Source organism: Uloborus diversus, chromosome 2, assembly GCF_026930045.1.
Source record: "Uloborus diversus isolate 005 chromosome 2, Udiv.v.3.1, whole genome shotgun sequence".
NCBI lineage: Eukaryota > Metazoa > Arthropoda > Arachnida > Araneae > Uloboridae > Uloborus > Uloborus diversus.
The window spans coordinates 82495943-82508938 of record NC_072732.1 but is presented as its reverse complement, the minus strand read 5'-3'; the positions used below and the strand labels follow the sequence as shown (position 1 = coordinate 82508938).

Sequence of the window (12996 nt, the reverse complement as noted above, 5' to 3'; positions counted from 1 at the left end):
CAATGAATTGGTAATTAATGATAAACCTAATGAGATTGATATGATTTGGATGGAGTTGATTAGTAATAAGGGCAAAAAATTACGTTTGGGGAATATTTATAGGCCACCCAACTTAAGCCAGGGTCAAGACGAACAGATGTTTAGTATTATTAGTGACATTTCTAGCAAGGGGTCAGTCATCATAATGGGAGATTTTAATTTTCCAGGAATTGATTGGAATAATTTTTACCATAGTAATAGCAGAGAAGAGGATTTTTTGAAAGTAATTGGTGACTGTTTCTTAGATCAAATTGTAACTCAGGGTACTCGACAGGACGCGATTTTAGATCTAGTTTTCTGCGACATGGAAGGCTCTGTTCAGGGGTTATGTGTAGGGGAACACATTGGAGATAGTGACCACAACAGTATTAGGTTTGGGATTAAATTTGATATGCACAAAGTAGAGAATTTTAGGTTTGTGCCCAATTTCAGAAATACTGACTTTGTGGCACTTCGGCAGAGTTTGAAAGCAGTTTTTTCTTCTGGATTGGACAATAGCGATGTGAATCTTCAGTGGGCAGAGTTTAAGGAAAATCTAGCGAATACGGTTAGGGATCATGTTCCTTTTAGGAGAAAGGGTGTCAACACTAAAATTTGGCCAATGTGGTTCTCCAGGGAAACTAAAGACGCTCTAAATTACAAGCAAGCTGCTTTTCATAGGTTTAGAGAAACAGGTAACAGTGCAGATAGGCTCCAATATTGTAAGGCAAGGCGTAAATTTAAGTACAGTAAAACCTGTGAAGTTGACCACCCTTGTAAGTTGACCACCTGTCTAAGTTGACCGCTTTTATCATGCACGGAATTAGCCATTACCATATAAATCAACCTCTGTAAGTTGACCACCTGTTAAAGTTGATCACTAAAGTAGTGCACCGCAAGTGGTCAACTTACACAGGTTTCACTGTATTTGGTACGGATTCAGAAAAGAGAGTTGGAGCACAGACTGGCAGATAACATAAACAGGAATCCCAAGAGGTTTTTTGCATACGCTAATTCGGGGAAAGTTCGAAATAGTCATATTGGGCCACTGGTTGATGAGCACGGAATTTTAATTCAGGACGATAGTGATATTGCTAATGTTCTTAATAACTTTTTTTCGAGTGTTTTTAACGATAACTGTATCTCAACAGTTGACACCAACAAGACACAAGCTATTATACAGCTTGAGGACTTTGTATTTTCCAGGGATGACGTTTTACTTCATTTGAAAAAAATTAAAGAGACTAAGGCTCCGGGGCCAGATAATATTTATCCGAAAATTTTAGTTGAATGTGCAGAGGAATTAGCAGATGTAATCGCAAACATTTTCAATGCTTCTTATAATTCGGGGACAGTGCCAGAGGACTGGAAGCTGGCTAACATTACACCGCTCTTCAAGAAAGGGTCTAAAGGGAGTGCGGGAAATTATAGACCTGTGAGTCTAACTTCGGTGGTTTGCAAAATTTTTGAAACATTGATGAAAATTAAGATAGTAAATTTTCTAGAGACTAATAATCTATTGACTAGTTTTCAGTACAGTTTTAGGAAAGGTAAATCTTGTGCAACTAATTTATTACATTTCTATGACAATGTTACCATGGCTTTGGACAATAAGAAGCCTGTAGATGTTGTTTACATTGATTTTCAAAAAGCTTTTGATAAGGTACCGCATGTTGCTCTACTTAGCAAATTAGCTGATATAGGAATAGGAGGGAAAACTTTCATTTGGGTAAAAAATTGGCTGACCGGAAGGAAACAAAGAGTAGTTGTAAGGGGAAATTATTCTAATTGGAGTGAGGTCTTAAGCGGGGTTCCTCAAGGATCAGTGTTAGGGCCTGTTTTGTTCATTGTCTTTATGAACGATATTCACAAAAATATTTCTGGGAACATGAACTGTTTTGCTGATGATGTCAAAGTTATGGGGACTGTAGAAAATGAAGAACAAGCAAATCAGCTGCAAGAGGATCTAGATCATATTACGGAGTGGGCTGATAAATGGGGTATGGCTGTTAATGTTGGGAAATGTCAAGTGCTACATTTAGGGCATGGAAATAAGTGTACAAGTTATTATTTGCAAGGTTCAGTCATTAGTCAGGCAGACAAAGTTACTGATCTGGGGGTCCTAATAAGTCAGGATTTAAAGTTTAGCCAACAGTGCAGCATTGCTAGCAACAAAGCCAATAAGATGCTTGGATTTATCAATAGATCTATTTCAAATAAATCTAAAGAAGTTCTTCTGCCCTTATATAGAAGTTTGGTAAGACCCCATTTGGAGTATGCTGTTCAGTTTTGGTCTCCTTATCTTAAGAAAGACATTAATGTATTGGAAAGGGTTCAAAGGCGGGCTACAAGGCTAATAAGTGGACTTTCCAACTTAGATTATGATTCCAGGCTTAGAAGGCTAAAAATGTACAGTCTTGAGCAAAGAAGAGACCGAGGGGACATGATTCAGCTGTTTAAATTTATTAAAACGAAAGATGTTACGGGGTTAAAGTTTAGCACTGAAAACAGGACAAGGGGTCATTGTTTTAAGCTATTTAAATCTCAGGCTAACATGGATATTAGGAAAAATTATTTTTTTAGCAGGGTAGTGGAACCTTGGAACAGCTTACCGGAAGAGGTGGTAATGAGCAAAGGAGTAGACAGTTTTAAGAGGGCCATTGATCTTCACTGGGGGTTGTAAATTGACTAGGACCAGTCTAGCTGGGCCCAGAGCCTGTTGCTGGTCGTCACTTTTGTATTTGTATTTGTATTATTATTTTCTTTTCTTGATTTACTATGTTGGGGAATTCAGAGCGAAAAAATGTACAATCATTTAAAATGTCTAATTATTGATAGTGGCTCCTTAATTTATGCGCATAGGTACGCGATCCCCCAAGAAAAATGAGCAGATAAATTGCTTAACCCGTAACAGGGGAGGTGAAAAAGTAGGACATAACAGAGGACCTGAGGTCTCAGAGACCGCTCTACTTTCAGATTTTTTAAAAATCGTATAATTAAGATACATTCCTGCAACTTCCCTTAAGTGCTCTTAGCACTATTATTAGCACAGGAAAAAAATATTTTTGAATTCTGAATTAAAATATATCTTTTGCGAAGAAATTTTACTAGAGCCTTAAGATTTTTCAAGAAAATTCATATTCTTCCGTAAATAATTTACTACTCGTAATAAAATTAATCTATTATTTATTAATCATTTTGTTTTAAGTGTTTAATATATACAAAACATTTTAATACCAGAAAATTGATTATATCATGTTACAAGAAAATTTTGACAGTCCTTTAACTATAAGTATTTTGCATTGTATTTCCAGGATTAATTCTGCCTAGAGGTGCGAGCGACACCGATAGCAAAACATCGATGTTTCAGAACATCAATGTTGGAAATTATAACATCGATGGTATTGATACATCGACTCAAAAACATCGATCTTTTTGTCAATATTTTATTATATTTTTGTCAATATTTTTAATATACTACTCTACAAACTTACATAGATGATAATCTTTAACAAATGTTTCTTAATGGATCGGGATTATTTTGGCACTGTGTCTAATTTAAGAAATACAAAAGAATACGAACCCCACGAATATATTTAAACTACTGAACTACAAATCATCAATACAATTTAATAGGAATAATTTCGCAACATCTTGGTACTATAATAAGACAAAAAATGATGATAAGACATGCAACAATTAATACAAACTAGTTAAATCTGCAAAAAAAAATCATAGCACTTACAGTCAGTTGTATGATGAGAAAGAGTTGTGCAAATTATATTAAAAGTACAAAATTAATTCTGACAATTATTATCAAGAGCAAGAAATATATTTTGTATTGTTAGTGTTATATAATTAAACACAAGTTGTGAGTAATTGAGGGACGACCTGTTGGGGGTAGACGCAGTGGCGGATATAAGTGAGGGGTCATAACACCCTCCCCCCAACCTGCAACAGTATTTGAATGTTTGCTCGAAAAAATAAAAAACTTGATCGAAACCATAAAAAGTTTATACAAGGAGGGGAGGATCATGGGGGTCATCACCCTTCCTCTCATCAAAATCTGCGACAATACTTTGTTATCTGTTTCAAGGTTCATTGCATTTGAGTAGTGAAAATGACTGCTTGAAAAAAAAAAAGCCGAACCGAAACCATAATAAGAAACAGTAAATAGTTCTCGATTTTTTTTTTTTTTTTTTTTGGGGGGGGGGGGGTAATAACTCCCTATATTATTTATAGCATATATTTAAAATATGTAGACAGTAAAAATAGCTTTTCTTGAGACAGTTAGTCGGTGGTGCTGGGTTCAGGAGCCAGTATAATGAAAAGTAACAAAGAAGTTGTGTTCACTCTAGAAAAAAAAAGGGCAGGGTGCTGGTCTTTGAAAGGGGCACTATTTGTTATAAAAAGGGCACTTTTTCAGTGCGGTGTCCCCCTAGCCAGACCAATGATGCACCCCTCAAAAAGTACTGAGTCCCCCCTTCTTCAAAAAAATAAAGAGATGAAATAACATCTTGAAACACCTTGCAAAAATTTAAACAGTGTAGTCTGCACTATGAGCCCCCTCCCCCCCCCCCCCCCTTGATCGCCGCCATCACTGACTTCAGTGTTAAATATCCTTATTTCATACGGAAAATGTATTTGTTTTTAGAAAAGGATTAGCCCCCTCCCCCAAACAAATGTTTTCCACACTCCATAGGAACATTTAGATAATGCTGAAACTTGGCTTTGTGTGTTTTTCAACACTTTTCAAGCCTTAAATTTGACTACCTGTCCAGGGTTCATACTCTATTTGAATGAAAAAATTCCATGACTTTTTCATGACTTAAATGAAAATTTTCATGACTTCATTATACAAAGAGAATCGCACTATTTATTCTCAAACTTGCTAATTTTTTGGTAATGAGCATTAGCAAAACGTCTACATAAATCCCACAGTCTCATTGAAGCACTTACTTGTAGTAGAAAAAATCTAAGTATACATTTAAAAAACTAAACTATTCTTATTTTTCTTCATCATATAAATTTAAGTAAAGTAAAAATGCAGTGAAACGAATATGATGATGCTTAAATGTCTAATATTTTTTTAAAAACAGGCAGAATGATATTGAATGGGACAAAGATTGAATGAGTCATCACTAAGTTTCTATAAATTTGCTACAAAAGTTGCCTTTTAGTGTCAACAGTGCCTTTTATCATCCACTTAACCTGACGGTATTTTGGTCCTTTAAAGCAAAGCCACATAGTTTAGTTTTTATGTTTCTAAACCAGATCTTTTTTGAAAAAATCATTAAATAATGAATCAATCTTCTGACTCAAAAGTATACTTGTTTTGTTAACAAATTTACAAAATGCATATAAATTAATAGGTTCAGAAATTCCAGAACACATTTGATTCCTGACATTGAACATAGCAGTGGGTCGCATAGATAAGTTTTGTGGGCTCTATGTTGGGCACTACTGTTTTAAAGTATTACAATTCCTCTTTTTCTGTATTCTATCGCCTGACTAAAGATATTTATTTTCTAAAACCTTCAACAACTTAAGATAAACTCTGATAAATGTAATAATAAAGTCCTTATGAGTGATGGAATCGAACTCAGATTCAATTGAATTGTCTTTTTTGAGTGGGCATGACAAAACTAAGAATGTGAAATTTTGCTACTACAGAATATGAAACATAAAAAGTGTTGAAAATAACAGAAAATTCAAAATAAGTGATGTTCAAGCAGTAAAATCTCATCCCAAAAAAAAGGCAAGCATCTGCGACAGAAGTGGATGCAATGAGATTTCAAAATTCAGATTTGATTTTTGGATCGTTCAATTTTCCACTTTTAATAGCTTTTATGTGCTATACCGTTAAATCACTCAAGATTTCTAATGCTCCTTCAGTTACTATTACTTTCTCTTTATCCAAGACATTTTTCCATGACTTGAAATAAATTTCCATGACTTTCAATGAAAATTTCAATTTTCCATGACTTTTCCAGGTCTGAAACTCTGTTATCTTTTTTCCATGACTTTCCAGGATTTCCATGACCCGTACGAACCCTGGTTATAGGCATTTCAAAACCCCATCAATTTCAATTTAAGAAGAACAGTATTTAATTACTGATCTCCCCTTCCAACCTAAAAAAAAACTGCCTAGTCATGTGCATTGTGCCATTACATATTTTCGTTGACATCAAAACAATGATGAATGTTAATTCTCCTTTTTAAATATATTACACCTCCAGCAGAACAATTAAATTAAAATACTGTGTGTAGTGCTTCAAAAATGCAGTCATAGCAAGGTGCAAAACAAAAATAAGCAGCTCTGGCCAATCCAAACTTTTTATCTCAGACAATTTTTGTGAAAATTATGTCAATAAGTTTTTAAAATAATCTGTTATACGAATTATATTCAACGATAATAAAAATATTTAGCACAAAGGAACTAAAAAAATGATTATTTTGCAGCAGAAAATTTTCTTAGAAAAGTGAAATGTTTCCATTTCAAGCGCTTTTTTTTTGAACTGGGGAAGGGGGTTAAAAATCCAAGGGGAAAAAAATACCCTTGCATTTTAGCTCTGTATGCTTTGTACTATTTTCTACTTAGGAAACAATCAGAAAGTTAACTTTCCAGAAACAGATATGAAAAGAATGCTACACAATCACTAGCAATGCGCTAAAATTGCTAAGCCTAACCTCCACGTGCAAACGAAAAACGGACACAAAGTGCTGAAATGCTAGAAAAATGTCCTATTCCCTCTCTCATTGTTGATTCTCAGAAGATCAAGGCTGGGGATGAATGAAACAATGATCTCTTCCTTCCCAAAGAACCATACCCCTTCCCATTCCCTGTTATAAACCCACCTTCAGTAGAAGGAAGAACATGCATTGGTCTCCTACTGATAAGCCTGTTAGAATTCCTAGAATCTCATCCCCTTCCCCTCTTTGCCATGGTGTTTGCTTCTCCTTTTATTTATGGGGTCGTTTTCAGGATGAAATTCTGGGAATAATGATAAGAAATGGGCGTTTTTGCGGACGATCGCTGGACAAGTAAAATTGCCCCGATATTGTGCAAGTACAAATGATGGTTGAGGCATTTTTTTAAAAACAAAAGGTGCATTTTCCTTTTTTCTTAAGGGGTGGGGCGCATTTTGCAATCTAAAAAAAGGGCAGGGCGCATTCTGCTGATGTGGAAAAGGGCAGGGCGCTGCGCCCTTCAAAAACGGCCTAGCGGGAACACTAAAAGAAGTGTCTGACGCCCGTTTGCTTTTTATCAGCAACAAATTTAATCAACGATAGTTTTTGTAAAACCATATCCAAAGCTTCAGACATCGCTTCAATCGATAAAATATTTGAGTCCGCAAATGTTTTTTTTTTATATATGTAAAGTCTCTATAGATTAGAATTTCTTTCTGTTGTAATTTTTAGATAGTTCAGTTTTTAGTCGTGCTGAGGTTATTTTTAAATGTGCTGTAAATAGTTTATTAAGTTTAAATCAGTGTTTAGGATTTATTATCGTGCAAGAAGTGTAAACTTTGAGTGTCGTGTTATCGCAAAACCTCATTATACATAGGTTCTCGCAGGGGTGCCCACCTAGGCAGTGGCAGATACAAGGGGAGTGTCATAGGGGTCATGACCCCCCTAAAGCGTCGACAATATTATCCGTTCGCATTGTTTTCAAACACTTTATGGATGAAATGTAAATGATTTCAGTTTTTGTTTCAGTTTTTGAATTCTTTTTAAAAGTAAATACTTAAAATACTACTTCTTTTAATTGTTTATAAAATTTATTTGTGAGGTTTTTGTCCTATTAAGTGCCATATCCCTGACCGATATGGTATTTTTCAAACACCTAAGCACTTTTATAAATTTTTCATACCAAAAACCATAAGTTTATTCATGGAGGAGGGGCAAGGATCACTCTTTAGCATGAACCCCCTAAAATGTTAGTCTGTATCTGCCTGTTGTGAAACTGATCACAAAAGAACTTTGAACTGTTTTCTATTTTTAATTATTCAATTCTTTATTTATTGTGATTTATGTAAATTTTGATGTAAAGAAATTTTATCTGGCAGGTGGCGCCAGATAAAATAATACCTTCTGTTGACAGGTGGTCGAATGCTTTTTTGTTTCAGTGGAAGCGCAACTCTGCGCGTTGTAGTGTGGATGGCAGACATCAATAAAGTCTGTATGTAGATATTTTGAGTTAGTTCTTGTACCTATGTGTTCAATCTCACAGATAAAAATATGGTCAAAATGAAATCAAGGAGTCTCCTAACACTGCCCCTGGGTAGACGATAAGTAACCCCCAATATTTGGTGTTTAAGCGCATTTCGCTTTTCGCTGAATATTCCACAAGGCAGAGAAAAAACTCTTTCGGAGTAAACAAAAGTCGCCATCACTGTCAAATACTTCAACACAACTTTTAACAGTTCTGAATTTTTACAGTTATAATATTCATCATAGTAATATATAGGATTCCCATTTAGTTTAAGAATTGGAGCCTTAGAATTGACTGTAAGTTCTGGCAACAGACTACCAGTGTCGAGTTCTTCCAATAGCTTTGACCTCTTCCTCACCCTCCAGTTATCTTTTACCATCTTGTAGTGATCTTCCCAAAAATCATCCTTTACACAGAAAAATCGATCTTTTTTAAATGTGCGCAAATAAATGAAATTTTTGGAGCAATTCCATACGTAAACTTCATTATTTAGCGAGAAAATTGGAGCAAATTTTACTATAATTTTCAATTATTATACAAAAACATCAAAATTGAAAAAGCATCGATGTTCCGAAAACATTGAAAGTAAAACATCGATATTAAAAACATCGATGTTTTAACGAAAACATTGATGTTTCCAAAACATCGACATTGATGTCGCACCCCTAATTCTGCCCTTATTGTCCCTAAAACATCATTGCATATTTTTTATGAACATATCAAACAACTCTCAACTTCAACTAGAATAGTTTGCATTTCTTCTACATAATGCGGGTAAGATAAAGGAATCCCTATTTAAACGGTTCGCCATGTCTACTACTGCCAAAAATTGTAACACTGAAGGTGTGGTGCGTTCTCACAGACTGCTTCTAAAGAATGCAATGAAATTTAAACCAGATGCACTCGACAAAAGATGCTGATAGGCAAAAGAGGTGTTCAAGGTCACAAAACAAAAAGCTTTTGGGAAAAACCATTTAATCGGACTGAAAATAAAATAGGTGTGGTCGGATGAACTTTTGAGCGGTCTGTGAGACTGCACCTCTCCTGTTACAGGTTAAAACTTGAAAAGTACAAGTGCTGTCCCGAGTAGTATCGATCATGTTTTAAAAAAACAACCAGCAAACAAAGATGATGAATTTTACTCTTATTCAAATTAGCAGCATGGATATTTAGCACTATTAGCCTTTTTTTACATAAAATTAAATTTTAAAATGATTTCAAGCCAAAAATTTTGCATTTGTAATTATTTTTTAAATTGCAGAGAAAAAAAAGTTTAATGAGAGATTAGGGATGCACCCAATGTTTAGTTGTTAAGGGGAGGTAAGGCATGTTGGTCGGCTTTTTTACTTATCATTTTTTATCTCATCAAAAAATTTAATGATTAGTTGGATTTTCTACAGTGAGTTTCACTACATAATTCTCAATACCAGAGATTTTTTGGAAGTGTTGAATTGATTAACTTTTTTTTACATTAATTTTTTAACGGAACCTCATAAAGTGGACCAACGTGCCCCACGGCTGGGGTACATTGGACCACATAACTGAAACATTTGTTATAATTTTAGTGATAAATTACTATTAAACTTTGTAAGTACCTTATTCTCTGTTGTATGTAGAGTGATATATATCAAGTTTAAAGATAAATATAACATATTAAATTGATTTTTTGATAAATCATCTTTATTTAAAAACAGCAATAAGCATTCGCCATTAGTATGCAATTATTTTTTTTTTAAATCATAAAATATTGTTATAATTATTGAGATTTAATTTTTAAATTATGTGGGTATCTTGGTTGGGTCCAACGTGTCCCACAAAGAGTGAACCAACCTACCCCACCTTCTTGGTCTGAAAAAGTGATGTCTTAACTTTTTTCTTCTTGACAAAAAATTAAAAAATTACTAATTATATCAAACTAAAGAAACTTACTTTAAGAAAGGAGTTCAATTTATTCCCTGCAAGCTTGATGAAAACCTTTAAATAAAGTTACAGCTTTCTGAAAATTACTCAGGACTACTGAAACAACACTTTCTGGAATAAAATTTGGTCAATGTAACTGAACCATGTGATTTCATTTGTAGGACTATAGTTGCTATTTTTTGGTCATCAAATAAAATAAAAATATTAATAGTATTAAAATAATTGAGACCCGTCCAACGTACCCCACCTATACTGTTCTAACTACTTTCCTTTCTTTTTTTGTGTTGACTGTTTTTCCATGTTAAGTATTTTTGTGTTAAGCCTACAGTGGCTCCCAAAAGTGTTCGTACACCTACGATTTTCAATGAAATAGGCCATTATCCATTGGTTAGATTTAATATTTCGGAATAAATATTTTATTATAAGATCTATGATCTATATTTAACAAAACTACATGAAAATTTTTAATAAAACATTAAAACATAATTTTTAAAAAATCAAAAAAAAAAATTGCCGGAAATTTTATCTCACAAAAGTCTTTGTACACTCAAAAAAAATGTCAAAAAATTAGTAAATAATCTAACTTTTTACAAAGTTATTATTTAGTAGAACATCATGCAGTATCAACAAGAGCTTTGAAACGTCTGGGAATAGATTTCATTGTTTTTTCTTTCTTTTTTTGCGTAATTTCTGAGTAAGTGTTCAACCCCAGTTTGAGTCTTACTGTTTCTAGCTCTATTTTCGTTTCAAAGCTGTATTTTCGTAATCTAGCCCCCAGATATCTCTAAATATGTTACATTAAGTTCAAATCTGGAGATTGAGGGGGTATTTCCAAGCTTAAGGACAGTTTTTGAGGCAACAAACGCAAACGTGTGCTTCTTATCATTATCTCGATAAAAAACAAAGTTGTTTCCGATTACCAAATTTTGGGCTAAAGTTTAAAATTGCTTTTTAAAATATTTAAATGAACAGCATAATTCATTATTTAATCAAAAAATTCCAAATTTCCAAGTCCTGATGCTGTAATGCACCCTCACATTAAAACACTTTCACCGTCCTGATTAACTGATCCAACTAAGTTCTTCAGATTAAATTCCTCATTTTTTCTTTTATTTACAATTATACAACAATGTAACCCAAAATGTTAAATTTATTTTCATCTATAAGTTAGACGTTGTTCCAAAACGTTTTGAGCTTATTTATCATTGATTTTGCGACGGAAAGCGTAACCTTACTGTTATTCGCAACGAACAAGAAAATTTCTGCAGGAAGAGGTCCCATTTAATCCAGTTAATCAGAGAACTTGCCGAACAATTTTCGGTGAAAATTAAACGTAAAATGTTTCATTCAATACTGCAGAAATTTTTTCAGCACTCAAATGTGTATTTTTCATAATTTTTTTAACTGTAAACCTCCGATCACGCATTGTTAACTTTGCCAGTTGACCTTTTCTTACCGTGTTTTCGATCCTATTCTTGTCTTTAAAGCATTTTATCAAGCACTTCACTATAGAATGGTATAAATTACCTAATTTAGAGACATTTCAAACCAATTTACCGCTACTGTGAGTAAACAATTCAAATTTCGAATGGTGTTTGTGGTGTTTTTCAAATACCAGTCATTTTAAAGTAATAAGCACTATATTAAGGAATAAATAAACAAAAAATTAAAGCCAAATGACTTTTAATTGTCAACACAATGCAAAAATAATAAAAAAATGACATATGATAGTTTTAATCATGAATTTATTCGAAAAAATTTGAGTGTACGACGACTTTTGTGGCGTATTATTTCTCCGTCTCTTCATTTTTTGACAAATTTCAAAAATAAAATCTGGCAATATTTTGAAAAAAACTACTGAGTTTTATTCAGAATGGCATAAGAATGGTGTGAAAAAAAATTGGACTTCATATTCAAATTCAGTTTTGCATTATTTTGGTTTTACTACAAAATTTCAAGGTGTACGAACACTTTTTGGGAGCCACTGTATTTCACTGTAATTGTTTTACATTGAAATTCTTGCTTAATTTATTAGAGGTGGTTTGATTTGCTAAAATTAAATGTGCTTCCAAAGATAAATTATTGCATTTGTCAGTTCTCACAATAGGTACTGAATATATTTTCTGATGCAATTTAAGAACTATTTTTAATATTTTTTAATGAACAAAGAATCCATAGTATAAATAAATAAAATTAAATTCATAGTATATGGAATGTTTATCACAAATATTCAAAAAATGTGCTCCTCTGAATGACATTAATCACCAAGGACCAGGTCTGGATTTGGAAGTGTAGAGGCCCCGGGACAAGGGAAGAGTGGAGGCCCCTAATCAGGGTTCGAAACGATCATTATATTTTTGAAAATATCCGATACTTTGATATATATCTAAATATTTTCATACATACCGATATTTTCAACCCGTGAAAGTTATGATATTTTGTAAAAATTTTATTGTGGGGGCCCCTTTTTTGTGGAGGCCCCCGGGGCAGTAGCCCTGCCTGCCCTCCCCTAAATCCGGCCCTGCCAAGGATGCCATCTAGATTCTTTTTTTTTTTCATTAATTTATTTATTGATTTTCTTCCTTTCTTTTACATTGTGTAGATGAAAATCTCCTAAGAGCAGCAAGAACTGGTAATACAAAAGAAATCAAAAGGTGAGGTGCATTTTATTTCTGAAACCTTTCAAACAGAAGATAAACTGTTTTCTAAGCAAGCCTATGTTTTGTTTATTCTGTATCGTTATGCATCCTTGCTCTTTATCAGGATTAACTTTGCGTGTTATGCCTACTGTTTACCGTAGATGGTCTGGGTTTATCATAGTTTTTGTTTTTTCCCATTCATCT

At 33.6% G+C, this 12996-nt stretch overlaps 1 protein-coding gene across 1 annotated transcript in view; it reads left to right on the top strand.

The window, feature by feature from the left end:
• LOC129216384 (caseinolytic peptidase B protein homolog) overlaps positions 1-12996 on the top strand; it is a 67619-nt gene that overhangs the window by 1741 nt on the left and 52882 nt on the right. The window contains exon 2 of the mRNA XM_054850598.1: positions 12756-12807. Coding sequence (XP_054706573.1) covers positions 12756-12807 — 52 coding nt within the window. The remainder of the gene's footprint in view (positions 1-12755; positions 12808-12996) is intronic.